This window comes from Asterias rubens, chromosome 4 (genome assembly GCF_902459465.1).
Source record: "Asterias rubens chromosome 4, eAstRub1.3, whole genome shotgun sequence".
NCBI classification, from domain to species: domain Eukaryota; kingdom Metazoa; phylum Echinodermata; class Asteroidea; order Forcipulatida; family Asteriidae; genus Asterias; species Asterias rubens.
This window is the reverse complement of record NC_047065.1, coordinates 8,668,282-8,689,652: the sequence shown is the minus strand read 5'-3', so window position 1 is coordinate 8,689,652 and position 21,371 is coordinate 8,668,282. Positions and strand designations below refer to the sequence as shown.

The following is a 21,371-nucleotide window of genomic DNA, read 5'->3' as shown; positions in this document are numbered from 1 at the left end:
CTCGATGACGTCATCTGTCTAAAACAGTAATATTGACAAAATAAGAAGACCCCCAGCATAGAGTTAAATACATGAAGCTCAGTTGGTAGAACGCCAGCACAATAATATGGGGGTCGTATGTTTAAGTCCCACTCTGTTACGTTTTTTATTTGTTCAGACCCCAAATTATACAAAGAAATAAATTGTTTGGGCCTGACAGTATTCTTAATAAAATACATACATGTATTAAGTTTGAATGTTGATTTGATTGATTGATTGATTTCAGAACATTTGCAGTCTGAAATGTCTTTGAGCCACGCATGGGAATGGCGAGAAGGAAGGTTGTTTGCCTATGAGCTGATAGTCAAGTTCCTGATCATCAATCATATTCACTATCTGTTTCCTTCATATGCATTACCACCCTCTAAGTTTGATGGCAGTGTGTCTGCAGATGATGCTGTCCCTCACAGGTATTTCACATGCTGTATCACATGCTGTATCTGTAGAAATTTCCCAGATGTTTGTTTGGATTATTGCATGCATAAAAAGGACTTGCAATTTAACTGTTTGAGAAAGATCTCTCAGACTGGCTGATTGCAAGGGAAATATTAACAGCATTTTATAGTTTAGGTCCAACTTGACTTCTACAAATAAACATTAATTTACTCCAGATGATGATCAGAGCATACTGACTGAAATGTCAAGTTGAAACCAATGGTTCTTTTAGAACCACCCCCAACTCATTACTGCAGAACCTTTTCACATTACTTCACTCATTCATAAATACCTCAGACAGATTTACGTGGGGGTGTTTAAATGGTTGATAATGACCAGCTGGAGCTCTGTTTATAACCAGTTGTTTTCGGATACAACGCGCTAGTTTTGGTGCAAGACATTTCTCGATACTGGCGATGCGGGTGCTGTCAGTGAGTAGGCCGCGCTGTGTGTGAAAGGAAAACAAGAAATATCTGACACCAAGACTATGCGCACGAACGGATCCGAAAACTGTTGTCTCAGTCATAACAATGCAACACACGGACGTACAGAGCTCAAGCACGTCGAAAAACGTATAAGTTTTGTAGAGTTTCAAACTTTATTATGCCTTTTAACCAAAAAGGCATTTATGAATGGGAATAAAAGAGTAGTGACTCATTCTTAAACAGCCGTTTAAAACCTTGCAAGGTCGTTGCCCTGCAATAAAGGCCCTCACCTTCAGCTCGGGGCTTTATAGCAACGACCATGCCAGTTTTAAACGGCTGTTTAAGAACTTGTCGCTACCCTTTTATTCCCTTATTCACAACACGTCTGTCACTTGCAAATTTAGTATTCATTACATTCAGGTTTTTTAAATTTAAATAACATTTATGATTTTTGTGATTTTGTTTTGTTTTGAATGGCTGAAGTCATCAGCCAATGTCAACTCAACGGGCTACCCTTAGCAAGAGCCTAAGTTATGTAGAGAGCAACGTAAAGAATCCCTTTGTAGCTTCAGCTGATGATGGAAGATTGCAGGTAAGATTGCATTCATTTACTCTTTTCATTTGATGATGATGCTAGCATCATTCTAAGGTCTGTTATCCACGTTTTTATCATCTCCATATCATAAAACGCATTAGTATATATTTGTCTCACAATTCTCTTGTTATTTTAACTCATACCTTCATCACTAGCCGTCTTGATTATTGTGATGGTTTATTTTTGATCTTCCACTTATCAACTGGCAAGGTTACAAAGAGGACATAGCGCTGCTGCTAGGCCAGACATAGGCTAGATGCAAATACAAACAGATTTTGTGATATGTAACTCCCATCCTGAAAGAACTGCATGATTGCCATTTAAATTTTGCATTCATTTTGAAATGTTATTGTTTGTTTTTAAATGTGTACACTGTTAAGCTCCTGATTATGTTTGTGACCTTTTTACTGTCAAAAGACAACATAGATATACATGTAGTCTGAAGTCAACATGTGGAACACTACTTGAGTATTCAGGGGTAGATGCTACACTCTTTTGGTGATCGCGCCTTTGTTAAAGCCATTATACACTTTCTTCACAGAAAGAAGAAAAAAAAGTTCACAGATTTACAAATAACTTACAGGGGGGGTTAAGTGAGGCACTCAGGTTTTATCAACACACTGTTTTTGTTATTTAGTGTTTTTAATGTTGTAACTTCCATTTGCAACTAATTGTTCAACATTCTTTTTATCCATAAATTAATCGAAAGGAACAGTGCTATAACATGTACATGTATCACATAAATTATTTAGCACTACAAAAACTAGTGTGGTCGATACCTATTGCAAACTCTTACTAACTACTGAAAATGCTGAGCAAATTATGTCTCTCAAAATATAGCTATTAAAACACCCTACACAGCAATGAAAACTATTGAACATTTCCAAGACTGTCATGTATTTTTGAACCAATCTTAAGAATGAGCTTTCCCCCTTCCCCTCCGTAACACCTTCGATACATGTACATGTTAGTGGCCACATGGAAAGGGTATCGCTGTACACAGAAGTATTTTCCACTAACTGTGGTTGTTTTGCTTTAGAGTGGAGGTGTAAAGAGTAAAATGTCATGGTCTGATGACAGATCCGCATCTACAAATCAGCCTCTCTACTTAAACCAGGATAACCCTCATCAGGTAATGAAATATAACACTTGAGCCTCTTCTACTCAAGTTCTGCTGTTGTAGTGGTGCTTCTTTTGTATATAATATACTTCTACCAGTTGGCATATGTTTATGCAGGAGTCACAATCTGTTGAATATGGAGTGGGGTTGGTTTGGGTCAGAGTCCATCTACAGTACTGTATCGTCAATCACAACAACAAAAACTCTGTTGTTAGCCTCAGCGGTATTGCTTTACTTTCCTAAAAGATGGAGGTATCTCTCCCCTTTGCATATATCAAATGTTTAAACTTGACCCTTAGCAAATACCGAGTCATGTGTAACCCACTAATCTCACACTTGTTTCCATTTAGTGTCTCACAAGAAGTGGAAGTGACAGGCGAAAGACAATTGAAGAACGAAGGTATGTAGAAACTTTGTTGTATCAAAATATTGGTAATGTTGTCTTTCTGTAACATTGGCAAAATCTCGTACATTTTTGCAATTAATAATGTACATGTTAAATATGTTGCTCACCTCAAAATCATTATTTTTCCCCTGAATGTGTGTATATAAGTAGCCACATTTATTCTCCCAGGAAAACTTCAGCTCGCCCACGGTAAGCATTTTGAAAACATATTTATGTTTTATGTTGGTAGATTGAATTAAGGTAGATAGAAATACCACTGTTTAAAAACAACCGTGGAGTATTGTAACTAATAGTGCACTTTTGAGAAGATGCAATTTATTTAAAAAAATTCAACAATAAAAAGTATCAATTTTATTTTTGTAAATACTATGCATTAATTCTGTCAATAGTTAGACCATGCACCAAAAGTTTGCACTGAATCTGGTACAAGACATGTCCCTTTAACATGTTTTAAAAAATGTTCTTAATGTCTTAATAATAATGTGCATGTTGTCCATTGTTGTTGTTTGCATTGGTTAACTGTAAACATGGTATACACAATGTACATCAATGTTTTAAAGTGCATTTTACTCCTCTGGAACTCTTGATCTTGAAAACCAACAATTTGTGAAATGTTATTATTGGTAGTGTGTAATTTTACCAAAATTCCACCATAGGTACATCATTTTAAAGTAATTATTATGATGGAAATCTAAGTACTTTTAAAATGAAAGACATGAGTTTTAAGTACATGTCTGTAGAACTGTGTAGTTTTGTGCATCTGTTGAACCAGTCCATTGTCAGCCAACAAGTTTCTGAAGTTGAATTGATCCTCATGGGCTTTAGATCAGCGATACTTTATTTCTTTACACATCGATTTGATGCAGAAAATCTACACTTATTTTGTTTGAGTAGAAACAAATTTACAAAGCCCTCTTTATCTTTTAATGTTTTTTAATTTGAATGCAGAGTACAGGATTGTTTATTATTCCGACTAATAATGATACTAGGTTATTACAAGTATATTATAGTATACAAATATTGAGTGGCTCATAGTGCAATGGGAGGAATATTATTTGCAAGGTAAAATTTGGACTGTTCAATTCCACGAGGCAAAGCCGAGTGAAATGGAACAGTCCAAATTTTACCAAGCGATAATATTCCTTCCATTCCACAAATTAAAGCCATTCAATATTTGTTTTATATAACTGACACATAGATCCTTGTTATTTGATGTATTTTAAAAGTACATGTATAACATTATGAAAAAATCACACAAATTACTGACAACCAAAAATCATATAGCGCCGCGTAGCGGCAACAATGCACAAATTGGATCACAACCTTTTGCACAGGTGCTCCTTTGTTTTAGCAGCAGCGCGGCAGCGCTGTACTGCTCAAAAACATTGGGAACAAGGATGATCCTAACTGTTGAATGGGAAATGCTATTCCCTATGGGCGAATAGGTCTTTTTGATCGCCGGTGCGGATGGGAGTAATAGTGAATGTCACGTGAAGTAAGTTCCACCAATCTAATGACAAGGATCTGTATGTCAGTTGTATAATTCTTTATCACATCCCTAAGGGCATATCAAAGGGCTCGATAGTCCTGTAAGGTGTATTCCTTTTAAGCACCGTGTATGGTTTACAAGGTGCTGTGGTGCAATACGCTGCCAATCAAACCAGGAACACCGGGCGAACCCCTACTCTTTTCGATATTAAGTGTACTGGGTTCTTTTACGTGCGTACAATTAACACACGGGACCAACGACTTTTCGTCCCATCTGAAGGATGAAGCATTGGTGAAGTGTCTTGCTTAATAGACCCAGAAAGAGTCATGAATGGGACTTTATCCCACACTCTGCTGACTAGAAACACCAGAGGTCGACTTTGGTGATCTTAACCTGTTTGGCCACGACACTTCTACACACAAAAAAACTTTTAAAAAAAAGAGGAAGTTTATGTCAATATTAACGCTCCAGAGAAAAGTTTTTATCTGAAAAATATTCAGAAATAAATACCCCCATATCCTTGTTGCTTGAAAGTGCAATCCCAGGTTAAATGTGCCACTGTTATGTTTGTAAGTGTACCATAAACATACATGTATGGACACTGTTGGACACCTAAAATGTCCTTTTTGAAGATCAGTTCTGTGCAAAAAGAAAACACAGCTAATTTTCAGTTACACATTAACAGAAGATTGGAAATGTTTACCAGTTTTTAGGTCATAAAGTGTAATTCCAAGTGATAGTATGAAAGAGACTAATATGTTTTAAGAAAGAGCAGTAAGAATGAAATCCTCTGACATGTTTGTACTCCCTGTTCATGATTGTGTTTGTTTTGATTTTTAATTTGTTTGTGTTACATTTATTTTGGCCTTCTGCTTAATGATGCTCAGAAAGTCCCTCAAGAGGTCTGTTTATTCTTCATTTTGATATATTCATATTTTGATATTCACTGTTTGCTGAAGTGCATGGTTTTTAGACTTTTAACGATTTGGTTAACTCAACTAGCAAAATCTATCAATTTTTTTCCTCCTCTGCATGGTTTGTTTGTTGTGAGTTGCATCATTTAGTAGTTTTTTAAAAGCACAAAATTAGTCTACTAAACTGAGACGAGAATTACTGATTACAAAACTACCTAATACTGGAAGTATTTTATTACATGTATACAAAAAGTATGGCACCTCGTTATAAAACCTTTACCAGAGCTATCACAGAAACCCTCCATGGCAAACCGTGTTACTTGAGTAGATTCTAGATCAATATTAGTTTTTAGATCTATGTCGCCACATATTGTGCCTGTCGCAAGCAACATTTTAATATCTATAGTGATGTAGCCAAAGTTTCAATTAAATTGACAGACTTCACCAATTGCAACAACAGTGCATTAATTGTTGGTATGTTGAGTGATGATTCGCATAGTGATTGCTGCCTCACACATCGCTCACCTAGGTTGTACAATTTTGTCAAAACAATTTACCCGGATAAATGTTCGCACTGGAATAATTGTTTTCAGCAAATTTTAAACTCAAACTCAGATTATGTACAAAAACAACGTTGCAAATCTTTTAGTCTGCAATCTGTACAAAATGAAAGGTTTGCTGTGGAAACAAACAGTGGGTGTTGTTATCTTATATTCATGGCATGTGGGGAGCTATAGTTTTTGTTCTGGTATTTATTATGTTATTATAGACTTCAAAAGTGTTGCATGCCTCTAGCAACTTTAGCGCATCATCCAATTAGATAGGGGATGCACAAGTGAGCTTTATGTTTTTCCGTATTCCACTTGTTTTTGTATAATTACTAATTAACTGTGTAGGTTAACATCCAATATCATCAACAGTGTCTATTGTGGTAGTTGTTTAAAAAAAAAAAAAAAAAAAAAACATGGGTCGCAATTTGTTATTGATTTCACCCATTGAAAATATAGTTTGATTAAAAAAAGAAAAAAAGAAAAAGAAATGTAGAAACAAATCTTTGAATTTTTTTAAAGCTGACCTTAGTTATTTTTTTATTGTTGACCATAAAATACATGCAGTAACAAGGCAATCACCGTCATCCTTGATATACACGCATGCATATTAAAGCAGGCTGCTACATTTAGTAGTAGTGCGATACCCAAAGCAAACTGCAGAAAATTATGAAAAATAGTTTGATAGTAATTGTTTCTGGTGATTCTCACAGACACACTTACACCAAATGAGTTTGTGAATTAGCGAGGCAAATGGATGGCATTATATGAACTGCATTTCTTAAACTGTTAATGACTGAAATGGTCTTAGTGAATAATTAACTGTCAAACACTAGGTGTATGCATTAACAACCTTGTCAAATCTTGCTACATACATGTATGAGCTGATCTCTTGAAAATATTTGATACGGGCAAACTGAAGATGATAGTGACGAGTTCACAAATGTCATACATGATTGGCTGCTCTGCGCATCAAACCAGACATGTACGCTTTTTGTCTTGTGTATAGGCACTACTGTCATTAGCTATAATCTAATAAATAGTTTTTTTTGTAAGTTGTTAATCTGGATGCAAATATATGTCTTTTTATTTTCGTATAACAAACAGATCACGCACTTTGGCAGAGGGAACATTTTTAAAACGTCAACTTAGCAGACACTACTCATATTTTACCAATAAAGCTTCAGTTGGTGAAAAAAGGTCCAGTGTTCATACCTCTGCAACATCACTTCTTTGCAAAGCAAGAGATTTGGATGCAACGTTAAATGTAAGTTTTCATTGATGTTAATGTATTACTTATTTTCTTGCTTGACAAGATTATGTTTTATCCTTAACACTAACAGAACGATTATGTTCTCACACCTGTTCAAAGGGCGAAAACAAAATATACCAGTTAATCGTCCCTTTTCCATCATCCTTTTTTGAGGCCGCATCACATTTTTACTATTTTTTTTTACTTCAATTTTGTTTTTCAAAAATCCAATTTTTCTGTGTATTAAACTTACTAAACTGTTGAGAACTTATAACTACATAAAGTAAGTGGTGACTTTTAAACTGACAAATTGGTGGCCAGTTTGAATTAGAAAGCTTGTCGGCCACTTTTAAGAGAAATAACACAATAAGAGGCCCTCATCCTCTTCTTTTTGGAAAAACCTGGACGATCAACTGGTGTTTCTTTTTACTTGATCTAAACAAAGATGATGATAACTTGTAATTTGGATGACATGTACACGTAAAGGGCATGAGCATCAGCTTCAGTGTACACTTGTGCATTCTAATTTAGGTTATTTATCAATCTAGTGGGGACATTGATGATCATAGTAGAGAAGTCTTCAATAGACTGTGAAAGTCGTGCCTGGTTTGAACTTCCAGTACCATTGTGGTCCAACCTTTTAGAGTTTATTTAAGGATTTGTTTGCATGCAGGCTGCTTTTGATATCATACATGTATGCAAAATGTGTAGATTAGAAACCCAACTAACTGAAACTGTTTGTGCAGGATACGGAGGACGAGCCTTGCCAACTAGAGAAGCTGTGCATTTCTTCCCCAATGAGTTCGGTTGACTCTGAGACAAGGGAATCACTACCAGCTGATGTTTTAATGCTTCTTCAATTAGCACAATCTGCATCAAAGTAAGACATTTCACAGAAAATTGGTTGTAATGTTGTTGAGAAAACCCTTGGTCCAGATCGGGTTCAGGTATGAGTAGTAACATTATTAGTTTCCAGTTTTTGCCTTTACTCTAAAGCTGTGTTGGCATTGGACTAACGTTTTACCGAGACAGTGGTTAACATTCCAATAGGGGAAACTTACCAGCGTCCGCACTTTGATTTACTTGACTCGGGTAAACTAACCGAGACCGTGGGTAAACTAACCAAGCTGGCCCCCTGCGTGACATTGAATAGTTCGATAATCACGAAAATATTATTCTCCCATGACAAAACATGTCAGCTTCTTCGGGCCACGGAGGGGTGGGAGATTTAACCGAGTCGTCGCGTCCGCATTGGACTTTCTGGCTCAGTTAAACTGACCTGGATAATTTTCCTGGGCACCTTTGGGTCGGTTAAACTACTCATTCGGGTCGGGTAAATTACCTGGGAGGAAAACCTCCTGGGTTGTTCGCATTGGACTTAAAATGGGTAAGTTACCCATTGGCTCGATTAGTTTAGCCAAATTAAGTCCAATGCGAACAGGGCTTAAGCTTTATAATGTATACTTGTTTCTTCCTATTATGTGTGTTTATTATTATCATAAAAGAGTTTATGACCATTGATTGACCATGTTTTGTCAGCTGATGTATTTCTACATGTTTACCAATGTAGGTCCTTTGATAGAAATGATGCAGCTGATGTGGACTGGATACATCGAGTCAAGTTTGAGAAACTTTCTACAATATTCAGACACATTCTACTGCAGACAATCAGTTGCCTAGATGATGATAGATGGGAGGTCAGGAGAATGTCTCAGCAGGTGTGTCATGTTGTCTTAGATTCCTTAAAGACTCAAATGAATTGTTGGGGTCTCAGTAGTATGGATCAGACCCTGAATCTGATGACAAGAATGACAAGGCGATGCCTCCCACTGCCCCCATCTAGCCCCGGTTTCGTCTAGCCCCCGCTCAACAACCGTGTTTAAAGAACATGTTGCCTTGGATTGGTCTATAAAAAGCATTTGTAAACGTTTGTTATAAAATGCATATTGTGAGAAAGATGTTGTAAAAGTAGAATACAATGATCCACACAAACATGCCTCGAAATTGCACGGTTTTCCTTTTACATCGTCGACAAACACGGTCGGTCATTTATGGGAGTCAAATTAGTGACTCCCAAAAATGACTGACCGTGTTAGTTTGCAAAGTAAAAGGACAACCGTGCAATTTCGAGGCAAATTTGTGTGGATCGTTGTATTCCACTTTTAAAACATCTTTCTAATCATATGTATTCTATAAAAAAAACAGTTACAAAATTCTTTTTATATACCAACTCGTCTGATCCAAGGCAACGTGTTCCTTTAATGAGTAGAGAATCATGTTAAATCGATGGAGGAAAAATTCCATTTTAACAATCATGTTCAACTAACTGCACATTATGATATAAAAAAATCATCATTAGAATCCAATCTAGCCCTACATGTATATAGAACTCTTCAGACCTAGATATCAACAATTTGTTGGTGCTTTGTAATTTAAACTTTACCTGTGATAAGTTACTAGCCTCACCAAAATAACATTCCATGGCTGACTTGTATTTGTTGGCGATGGGTTTTGGATGTCAACTATTCCTCATTAATCTGTCATATTAATAAAATAAATCATTACCCTCGTATCCAAGCCATCACTTGTACAAAAGTGAAAGGCCTGAAGGCTATCATCTAATCCAATAATTATCATGATCCATCAATGAAGATTAATCTTGATTCACCGTTACTGCGATCATTTAGTGCAGGTTCATTTTCAATTTTCACACAATCCCAAGTGCATGAAAATGATCATGCAGGATCACTATCCGCCATTGTCGGATCCTCTTCTTTTATTTCTGCATCATTACTCTTCTAATAAGCATGTGAGCAGTAGTTTAGGTTTGTCAAAATTGCCTTTTTTAGAGCCTATGAAACAAAGAATGGCGGCAAGGTTTAAAGTATCGACCCAGGTGTTTATCCCTTTGAAAAAAAAAGTCAATACTCTGTAAGGATTACACTTTGTACATTTATAAAACATGGGTTTCTAATATTAAGATAAATGCAGAGTACATGTCATAATTCCAGCATGTTTTTGTGATTTGTCCTTGAAGGCTTTACCTCTGATTACAGAATGTATACGATGGTATGACATGTCTATATTGGCCTCATTGTGGAATGCTTACCTAATACCTGATGATTCCTTACTGAGTTATGGATTAGCATTGACCCTAGCTGTGTCTATTCATCATGTTGTACGATTGGTACACTTCATGGATACTCCACCTGCTTCATGGAAGGTTAGTAGATTAATGATAACACTTATACAACCAGTAAATTGCTTTACGTGTATCTCACACATGCTTCCTTATGACTAAATTGTGGCACAATACCAAACCAGAAACGATTGGGTGTTGCACATGCTTCAAGACAAACAGACAACCATTTCAAGACCAAATCTGGTATTGGATTGTTATCAGAAAACAAATTGATATTAATCTAAAGGTTCACTGGCTTGTTGCGACATATACATATATACAATATAAAATGTAGTAGATTTTAAAAAGAGTTAATAACTTCTCTGATTGCTGAAACCTTTTCACTACCCTGTCAAGTTTCCCTGATCTTAGCGAATCAAAGAGCTTATTGGAGTTCATGCTGGTATCAATTCTCCAGGAAAATAACTACCGTAATTTTCGGATTATAAACCGCGCGGCGTATAAACCGCACTTCCTCAAAATATACAAAAAATATTTAGATGTCGGCGTATATGCCGCGCGGCGTATAAACCGCGATCAAAATAAAAAAAAGACATGAAAAAAACTAACCTCAAAACACGGGAGTGAAGTACGCAAACCTGCCGCGTTACGGGTGATTTTTTATCTCACATTATCAGTCCTGAGTTGTATTTTGTTTCCATCAACAACCCTTTGCGATTTGATGATCGGTTGTGTTGACCATATGTTTTGTGAACTTCTTTGGCAACAATCTCCGTGAATCAAAGATCGGTCTACAACGCACACCGAGAAATAGTTGAACTTTGCCCTGCATCGCATCGCCCTCTGTTGACAAAAGTTGTTCACGTTTGATTAGACTGGGCCCCGAGCCTCAAAGCGTGGGTCAGACGTTCAAGCTCCCCTTTGTACAATGGGCAGCCGCTCTACTCGATCCGTCCGAAGTCTAGCCAAGATTTTATGAATGGAACTATCACCGGCCAATCAACAACGGCCAATCATCAAACGGCCAATCACCGCATGCGTGAACACATAGGGGCCATGCTTGTTTGTGGTCCCCGTGTGGCGACGTGCAGTGACAGGCGGGCGGCACATCACTCAGTCTTGTATAGTTGGCCGCAATGTGGAGTTGCGTCGTAATTAAAGTGGAAATGTATTAAAGTTTACACTATTGATCGTAATTGAAATGATCTATTATAGGATAGCATTCTTTTTGGTTTTTTTTTTTTTGGTTGGCCGGTGTTTCTCCCTCCCTTTTATTGTAGTCCCACAACGAGGATTCACACAACAGATTATTGCAACGACGGACGGGCGGACGGACGTAGTGTGTGTGTATGCAGTAATGTATCATGCAGCGTGCACATTAAGCACATGTACACACATGCGAGTTCGTAAAGCTAGCAATCTGTTAATTGCGCTGCTTAATCTCGAGATTGCACAACAGATGTTGGCTGCACCGTACTGAGCGATGTTCGCTGACGGGTTGCGCTACGCCCTCGCATTTGCGCCGCCTGGAAATAAAATTCCCAATGTTACTGGACTCAACAATCAGGGCAGGTTGGAAACGTTTTGTTTGATCCCCCGGAGTGGCATAGCTCTTTGCGTACGTCCATTCACCATTCTGCTGTTGCGGTGTGCGTGGTTGAGCTGAAGAAACCGCTGGCTGACACGAGTGTAGCGGATGTCTGACGTCAGTATATAAAGATCGTGGGAAAAATAGACAGGGGACGAGTCTATTTCGCCGAGACACGAGTATAGCTTGAATGTCTGACGCCAGCATGTAGAGATCGCTAGGATAAATAGACGGGCACCAGTCTAGTCTAACCCGAGTTGCGCTGAGCGGGGGGAGCTAGCTAGCTGAGGGCGGCTGTTAAACGTTTTACAAAGGAAACATGGAATACAATTGTGGTGGGATTTTCAACAGGTTTTTGTCATCACACAGGCAGGTTTTTGTTCTCGTTTAAGAAAAAAAAAACATTATTTAGAATATTTTACAAACGATCTTTCTTTTTAAAAATGCCGTTTTTCTCTTAAATATTTATACGTCGGCTTACAAGCCGCCCGGAGAATAAACCGCAGGAGTTCAAAAAAATGTCAAAATCAACATATAAACCGCGGTTTATAATCCGAAAATTACGGTATGTCTGAATTACTGTCAAAGCCGAGAAAATAGTATTTGTTACGTACTTATGGCCATCAACAATTGTTGCATGAATTATTAGCTACATGTAAGGCAGTGTTGAATGGGGACATGATTGTCTGTCCCTTAATAATAATAATGCCAATCATCCATTGCTTTATGGAGCCAGGTCAGAAGCATATAGACCCTGGTTAGATGGAGATCCTGGCCCAGTGGTCGATTTCACAAAGAGTTAGGACTAGTCCTAAGAGATATCAAAAAGGTATAGCTAGTCCTAAGTTAGGAAGAGTAACTCGTCCTAACTCAAGATAAGACTAGTCCTAACTCTTTGTGAAATCGACCCCAGGTATGTTAAATGTAGGTAATGACAGTAGCAAGGATCACAGTGAGACATAGACTTGCGTCCGTGGCCGCCTCATCCTCAGGTTGTAATGGGGGCACACTCTTGGAGTTGCCGCCATCACATGGTGTCTTTCAATCGCAGCTCGTCTCAGTTCTTTGACACGTCTTCTTCCACTCCACTTTGTGACGTTGTCTATCCAGCGCAGCTTAGGGCGGCCTCTGCCTCGAATTGTGCCTGTAGGCAGACCATCTATAGCTGCGCTGGGTAGGCCTCCCTGTGTCATCACATGAGCGCACCATTTCGCCTTCTGCTCTAAGACCTTGTCACTCTTGAGACACCAACGTCCACCAATCAGTTCAGCCAGCCTTTCATTTAGGCTTATTATGTGTTTTATTTACAGAATAAATACAGGAAGAATGGTAAATTTGTTTGCGCATATACACAGGCATGTTGATTGTCAATCACAGTGTGATATTTTATCATATTGCACAGTCTATAATGCAAGCTGGGTATGTTCTGACTCTACGTACGTCTTGCTCTATTTTAAGCTGCATATCATTATCAATGTTGTTTGCAGTAAGCTTGGGCGATACCACGACATTTTTAAATATCGCGATATTAATTTGGAAATGATTTCGATATCGGATTGATTTGGTTTTAATCGCAATATCGATATATCGCGATATATCGCGATATATCGCGATATATTGCGATATATTGCATTATCAATCAAGTATCGCAATATCCTGATGTCTTTCCTAGCTGAGACATCTTGCAACCTATAGGTTTGGAGTAAAACCAGAAGAATAGGTCATTAGAACACCTCTCTTATGCTATGACTGTCTCTTCTACAACTTTCACTGGGAGTTTGAAGACTGATGATGTCAAATTTAATTAATCGCGATTATATATCGAATATCGCGATATATTGTCGGCGATATATCGTGAATAAAATAAATCGATATCGCCCAACCTTAGTTTGCAGATAAATTCTTTTTCACACACGCCCTCTTGAAATACCTGAAAGATTCCTTGCTGTATGCTTAAAGTAATCCTACTACGGATTGAGTGAGCTTTATTTGTCTTTATTCCACTTACACTTGTGTGATACATATTAATATACAGCAACGTGTGTTGTCTCTTACAGGATCCAGATGTCTGTCGTGGGATAACATTACCCATTATAACAGCTTTGACAGAGGGTATAGCTAGCTGGTGTGATGTTGCATTAGCTGTGGTCAATCGTACCACTGTAGATAAGCTGACAGTGATCACATTAGAAATAGTCATGACCACTCTTACTTATTTTCCTGAGTTGCTTTCTGAGGTGAGTATGTAATCAACGGTACACCTAAAAGCTCTATTGTTGGGGCCAACTTTCTTCTACCATCAGTTCAGTGCAGCACCATCTTAGAGTAAACAAATCATTACACATTGCAAAATCTAAACGTGCATTTTGATTGTCTGATTATAAAATGTTACATGTTGGTGCAATGTAAAAGGAATATTCACTAAGATATTACTTGTGTGACCATAGAGATACTTGAATTTGGCTGTTACACTTGAGTTAATACAAGAGTTTAACAAAAGTTGTACCTCTTTCTCCAGAGACAAAACTATGATATGGCTGTCTTGAAAAGACTTCTGCATGTGTTTTGTCATGCACATCCTGAGCATGCAATAAGTCAACAGAACTCAGCAGATGTGATTCCATTCAATACACCTGCAGATGGATATTTATGGTAAGAAATACAAACGTTGCTATTACATGTTGACACTGTTTTCACAAAAGCACATTTGTGCCAAATTTACATTTTTCGAAACCAGTTGATAAACTAGTTAAACACAGTTAAAACCAGTTGGTTTAATATGGAAAATGGACAGAGACCAACTGGTTTATAATTTCAACCTAGTTGAACACAGTTAAACCTAGTCCAAACCAGTTGGTTAATATGGAAAATGGACGAGTTTGATCACTATCCAGTTGAACCAGTTGACCCCAGTTAACTAGGTTCAACTGGAATTTTGACCTGGGATACACTATTGGTAATTACTCCAAATAGTTATTAGCATAAAACCTTACTTGGTAATGAGCAATGGTAAGCTTTTAATAGTATGAAACATTGTGAGAAACGGCTCCCTCTGAAGTAACGTAGTTTTCGAGAAAGAATTCACAAATTTGATTTCGAGACCTCAGATTTAGAACTTGAGGTCTCGAAGTCAAGCATCTGAAAGCACACAACCTCGTGTGACGTTTTCTTGCAACTTCGATGACTGATGAGCTCATATTGTCACAGGTTTGTTAATTAATGCAAATGTTGATATACAGCAAGTGAGAAGACTGGTCTTCAACAATTACCAATAGTGTCCGGTGTCTTTAACACAAACAAACTTCACAAACTTGTCTTTAAAATGATGAGTAGTGAATATTATATCGTGTACAAAGTGAGTTGTAACAGAACAGACTACTTGCGGATGAAAACTTCTTTTGAGGTTTCTTGAGAACTTCACTGCAGATTGGTATAATACATTGTAACGGTCATTAATGTGCTCCTGCATTTTCAACAAAAAAATACATTTTAGGAGGCTAATTATATTGGAAAGAAATATAGGAATGACTTTTGGGGATTTAAATTGGACCATTAAAAAAATATCTCCAAGTCTTGTTTTCACACACTTTGGCATATGTGTTTATTTTGTTATAAAAGTGTAGTATTTACTGACGGGGTCAAACATTGAAAGGCCATACATGTTTGAGTAGCACTAAGTACAGTAATAACATTGTCCCTTACCTTGTTTCCAGTTGAATTATTTATTTAGTTTTACCTCACTGGTTCCTAGAATCAACAACATATCTTCCTAGTAAAACTGTGTGGTAAAACTAAATAAATATTTAAGGGTGGTTCATACACGCTGCGTATTCACTGCGTACGGACTACGTGGACCCGTTTTTTAAGTCGCCAGTGCATTGCAGTGCATAATTGATTTTTCGCAAATGCGTATGAATTTTTTCAAAATGAAAATTAAGTCATACACACAAATCGGATGCATAGTCAGAAGAATTGAATATTTGAACATTTGTCGCATGCGTATGTCGCAGCGAGTATAAAGTGGCCTTTACATCTAGCAACACCAAAAAGCAGATGACTAAAATGTTTTTAATTTTTTTTTATATGAGGATGTTTTGCAAGGTTCGATTAAAATGTGAAGGAATCTACTGTTCTCATCATACAGTCATTGCAGAGTGCCTAACTAATGGAATCAATGTGTGGTGAAGAGGTTTTCAACTAGTGGTTTAAACCCAACGAGGCCTGGTTCTTGATTATTTTACCGAGACGAATCGAGGTAAATTATCAAGAACTAGGCCTCGGCGGGTTAAAACCACTAGTTGAAAACCTATGCCACACACTTTGATTCCCAGTCATAAATACCTGTTCGGTCAAAAAACACCAACACTTTTGGTCAAAAAGTTAAATAAATGCAAAAAATAATGATTGTTCAATGATTTCTTTCAACACAACACCCCTTCATCTATGAAATGGTAAGGCCCTCCGTCGCCCTCGGGTAAACAACTCCTTATAAGGGAATGCTGTGCGCGTATCGCGTGATGTGGCAAAACTGTCCCGGCCGTATCTCTCGCCCAATAGGAATGAAGAAACTGTCTTACGTGTATAAGCACAGGTGCAAGCTCGCACGTCACGCCCATGTTTAAACACTTTTTACTGGTCATAAAAAAAATGTTTATACACACCCACCTGACGCGCTCTCCACCAATAGGAGTAGCAAAACTGTCTGAGGTACATGTATTTAGGAATGGTCTATTAAATACTGATGGTTTGTGTTTGCATTGTTGATTGTTTTTAGTTGTTGCCATAAAGCTGAAAGTCAAGGGTCAGCAGCTCGTCATGTGGAGAGGTTCTTACTGACAGACATACATCACTTGATACCTACATTTCTCCAGAGTTGCTCCGTTCTCAATGCATGTGTACTATTACCACTCATGCTTCATTGGGTTGCATTCTACCATGAAGACAGCCACATGACCAAATATTGTTTAGAGGGGTAAGTTAACAAGAAAAGAACAACACTAAATTATTTGCTGAGAAAATAGAATTAGCTGTTGCAAACAACTTACCAACCAAATGGACCGAGAGTATAAATGCAAAAAATAGTTAATGGCCCGACGTTTCGGCCCTAGCAGAGTCTTTCTCGAAGGCCTTCGAGAAAGACTCTGCTAGGGTCGAAACGTCAGGCCATTACATGAACTATTTTTTTTAATTATTTGCTAGCTAGTGATTTGTTTGTTATTGTCCTGTGATGGTTGAGTGATGCTTTCAGCCTTTTGTTCTGGTGGCTTGAATCCTGGTCAATACACTTGTCATCACCTAGGGGTAAACGGATACCCGTAATGCTGCTCTCAAACTGTGGCCAATATCCTAGTCAATGTGCTTACAAATGGAAATATTTGACAATCGCTCAAACTTCGCAACATTCACTTGTCTTTGAAGTGTTGGTTACAAATTTGGAATGCTCACAAGTCATGTCAAGATGTGTCAATCACACTGTGGCAAATGAATATTTGAATTCATGGTAAATTCACCCCAAGATTGTGATTGGATAGTGAATATTTTCATCTCGGTCACTTATTACGAATGCTTACCAACGCTTGCCAATGCCTTACAAATAGCTAACGAAAGTTGTGAATGTAAAACAATGGTTAAGTGTTGGTATAGCATTTGTAACATTGGCAACAGTGGTAAAAGATTCGTAAGAAAGGGGACCCCAAAAAAGGTACAAATGCCTTTAGGAACGTTCTTACACTTACTCACGGTTTACCAACGTTACCAATGGCTTACCAATGCTTATGAAAATAAACAGTGAATGACCGTCTTCGCAACATTCAATGAATTTTAGAGCGCTTTCTAAATTGACCAATCTTCGTAAGAAGGTGGAGAGTAACTTGTGAACGACCGAATTTGTTACCAACGCCATTGCCAACATTTTCAATAATGATCTCGTACAAATATGTACATGGTGAGGATCTCTCCCTGAGGCAAGAATGGTATTATTCATTAAGTACATGTACAGTATGTTATTTAGCATCTTACTGGTGACCCATTTAGCTATGGCGACCCCATTAATAAGGATTATTTTATAATTCTGTAGGTGCACAGTGGTGGTCGATAAGGCATTGAGGTGGATGGACCACATTGAAACTCACCAACATGAAGAACTTGTATCCAATCTACGCCCTGCTGTCATAGAGATTACTAGTTTGGTTCAACATATGGTAAGTTGATTTTGGTTCTAAGTTGTTTGAAATCCAACCACCCTCATATTGCAATAACATCTTAAGCCAGGTTAGCATTGGACTTATGGTTAACTTACCGCCGGAATTGTTAACTTACCAATATTAAGTCCGAGTGCTAACAGCCAATAACAGCTGGGAGGGGGGGGGGGGTTGACAATTTAATAGGTGTAAGGATTTGCATCATACTATTAAAAATAATATGTTTTGTTTAACCATGGTTTAACTTTACACTGATGTGTGATAAGCAATTATTTCATAATTGCCTCGCCTCACTGGGCTCGCACGGTGATCTAGTGGTTAAGCTATCCCTAATGACCTCGCCTCACTGGGCTCGCACCTGATCTAGTGGTTAAGCTATCCCTAATGACCTCGCCTCACTGGGCTCGCACGGTGATCTAGTGGTTAAGCTATCCCTAATGACCTCGCCTCACTGGGCTCGCACGGTGATCTAGTGGTTAAGCTATCCCTAATGACCTCGCCTCACTGGGCTCGCACGGTGATCTAGAGGTTAAGCTATCCCTAATGACCTCGCCTCACTGGGCTCGCACGGTGATCTAGTGTTTAAACTATCCCTAATGACCTCGCCTCACTGGGCTCGCACGGTGATCTAGAGGTTAAGCTATCCCTAATGACCTCGCCTCACTGGGCTCGCACGGTGCTCTAGTGGTTAAGCTATCCCTAATGACTGCGCCTCACTGGGCTTGCACGGTGATCTAGTGGTTAAGCTATCTGCTGCTCGATGATACATGTATCTGCTCCAGAATTCTTGGTTTCGGATTCAACCTGAGAAGTGAATGTGGATTTTGCAGGACTCAAGAAGCACTGAGTGTACAGTGAATATCAAATACCGGTGTAGGGTGAGACCCACAAAGATGAAACGGGTCAGGTTGGGTTATATCTGCAGTTCAGGTCAATCAGGATATTTCCTTTGGCTTCATTCGTCACACATTTACATCTAGGCACAATTCCAAAGGCTGTGTTTGTTACTACATAAAAAGACCATAGCCAAGTTTCATAGAGATGCAAAAACAAAACGAAAAATCAACAAAACTAATGCTTTAGGTTACCTGCTAAAATACCATGCCAATTTTGTCATAATTATTTTGTTGGTTGGTTTTGCTTAGCAGAAAATTTTAAGAAAAAATTCTAAAATTTGGTCCAACTGTTGCAAACATATTCAAATTGGCTCATTACTTCATGTACATGTATAAACACCAGGGCCCAATTTCATAGAGCTGCTTAAGCACAAAATTTGCTGAAGCAAAAAAATCCTTGCTTGACAGATTACCGGGCAAGACTCCACTTATTTGTTATGCTATTGTAAACAACAGCTAAATACCAGTCACAAGCAATGTATAGGACATGAAATTTTTGCCAGTAACATGTAACATGTGTAAAATAAGCTAGTTATTTTCGTGCTTGAGCAATTTTTTTGCTTAAGCAGCTCTATGAAATTGGCCCAGTTTGCTTCCATAGAAAACTAGGCAGCTAAAAAATATATATATTTGCTCATTATTCTTTCCCCAGGATTTAGAGATAATGACACTGAAACAAGTTCTTGATCTCTCCATTGTCATTGTGACATCAATCTTTCAAGAGTCAACTGACGTCCTTCGTTTGTTGTTGTCAGCTGTAGCATCACGATTTAACCAGGTAACAATGTCATTCCTTTCTCAATAATAATGTAGTTGCAATAAGTTTCATACCAAGCAGAGTCTCTCATACGGAGAGGCAGTAAAGCACACAGACAAAACAAGAGATGGACAAGAAGAAGGAGACAATCTATAAGGGAGGGTGCAGGGACCAGGCTGGTTTAACCAAACAGAGTCTCTCATACTGAGAGGCAGTAAAGCACATGGACAAAACAAGAGATGAACAATGAAGAAGGAGACAATCCATGGGGGAGGGTGCAGGGACCAGGCTGGTTTAACCAAAGCAGAGTCTCTCATACTGAGAGGCAGTAAAGCACACGGACAAAACCAGAGATGGACAAGAAGAAGGAGACAATCCATGGGGGAGGGTGCAGAGACCAGGCTGGTTTAACCAAACAGAGTCTCTCATACTGAGAGGCAGTAAAGCACACGGACAAAACAAGAGATGGACAATGAAGAAGGAGACAATCCTTGGGGGAGGGTGCAGGGACCAGGCTGGTTTAACCAAAGCAGAGTCTCTCATACTGAGAGGCAGTAAAGCACACGGACAAAACAAGAGATGGACAATGAAGAAGGAGACAATCCATGGGGGAGGGTGCAGAGACCAGGCTGGTTTAACCAAACAGAGTCTCTCATACTGAGAGGCAGTAAAGCACACGGACAAAACAAGAGATGGACAATGAAGAAGGAGACAATCCTTGGGGGAGGGTGCAGGGACCAGGCTGGTTTAACCAAAGCAGAGTCTCTCATACTGAGAGGCAGTAAAGCACATGGACAAAACAAGAGATGAACAATGAAGAAGGAGACAATCCATGGGGGAGGGTGCAGGGACCAGGCTGGTTTAACCAAGCAGAGTCTCTCATACTGAGAGGCAGTAAAGCACACGGACAAAACAAGAGATGGACAATGAAGAAGGAGACAATCCTTGGGGGAGGGTGCAGGGACCAGGCTGGTTTAACCAAAGCAGAGTCTCTCATACTGAGAGGCAGTAAAGCACACGGACAAAGCAAGAGATGAACAATGAAGAAGGAGACAAACCATTGGGGAGGGTGCAGGGACCAGGCTGGTTTAACCAAGCAGAGTCTCTCATACTGAGAGGCAGTAAAGCACACAGACCAACCAAGAGATGGACAATGAAGAAGGAGACAATCCATGGGGGAGGTTGCAGGGACCAGGCTGGTTTAACAATGCAGAGCTTTAAAAAACACAAAAATAATAAAACCACATTTTTACTCGGCATATTTCACCATCATGTTCAAAAGCGCATTACACAAATCTACAATTTACCTGTATGATAAAAAGCCAGCACATTTGGAGTAAAAAAGCAAATAGTGTAAACAACAGTTTACACAAATATAAAACAAAATTAGCCAAAAGCTTGTTTAGAAATAAAAGTCTTAAGTTTGGTTTTAAAAACAGAAAGAGACTGTTTCAATATTCCAAAGTGTTTGTGCAGCTTGACTGAATTGAGTTGACAGTCGCAATGTTAATTCTTTTCATGTGAAGATTAAAATCTCTGATGAGGAAGAGTAGTTCTGAAGACAG

General features: G+C 38.5%; 1 protein-coding gene across 2 annotated transcripts in view; it reads left to right on the top strand.

The window, feature by feature from the left end:
- LOC117289084 overlaps positions 1–21,371 on the top strand; it is a 47,832-nt gene that overhangs the window by 20,099 nt on the left and 6,362 nt on the right. The window contains exons 11-24 of one of the 2 annotated variants that reach the window (XM_033770031.1): positions 266–449; positions 1,383–1,491; positions 2,534–2,626; positions 2,965–3,014; positions 5,397–5,411; positions 7,079–7,238; positions 7,970–8,103; positions 8,794–8,941; positions 10,261–10,446; positions 14,011–14,190; positions 14,472–14,605; positions 16,728–16,925; positions 18,030–18,153; positions 19,702–19,827. In XM_033770031.1, coding sequence (XP_033625922.1) covers positions 266–449; positions 1,383–1,491; positions 2,534–2,626; positions 2,965–3,014; positions 5,397–5,411; positions 7,079–7,238; positions 7,970–8,103; positions 8,794–8,941; positions 10,261–10,446; positions 14,011–14,190; positions 14,472–14,605; positions 16,728–16,925; positions 18,030–18,153; positions 19,702–19,827 — 1,841 coding nt within the window. The remainder of the gene's footprint in view (positions 1–265; positions 450–1,382; positions 1,492–2,533; positions 2,627–2,964; positions 3,015–5,396; positions 5,412–7,078; positions 7,239–7,969; positions 8,104–8,793; positions 8,942–10,260; positions 10,447–14,010; positions 14,191–14,471; positions 14,606–16,727; positions 16,926–18,029; positions 18,154–19,701; positions 19,828–21,371) is intronic. The other variant, XM_033770032.1, reaches the window with a different exon arrangement.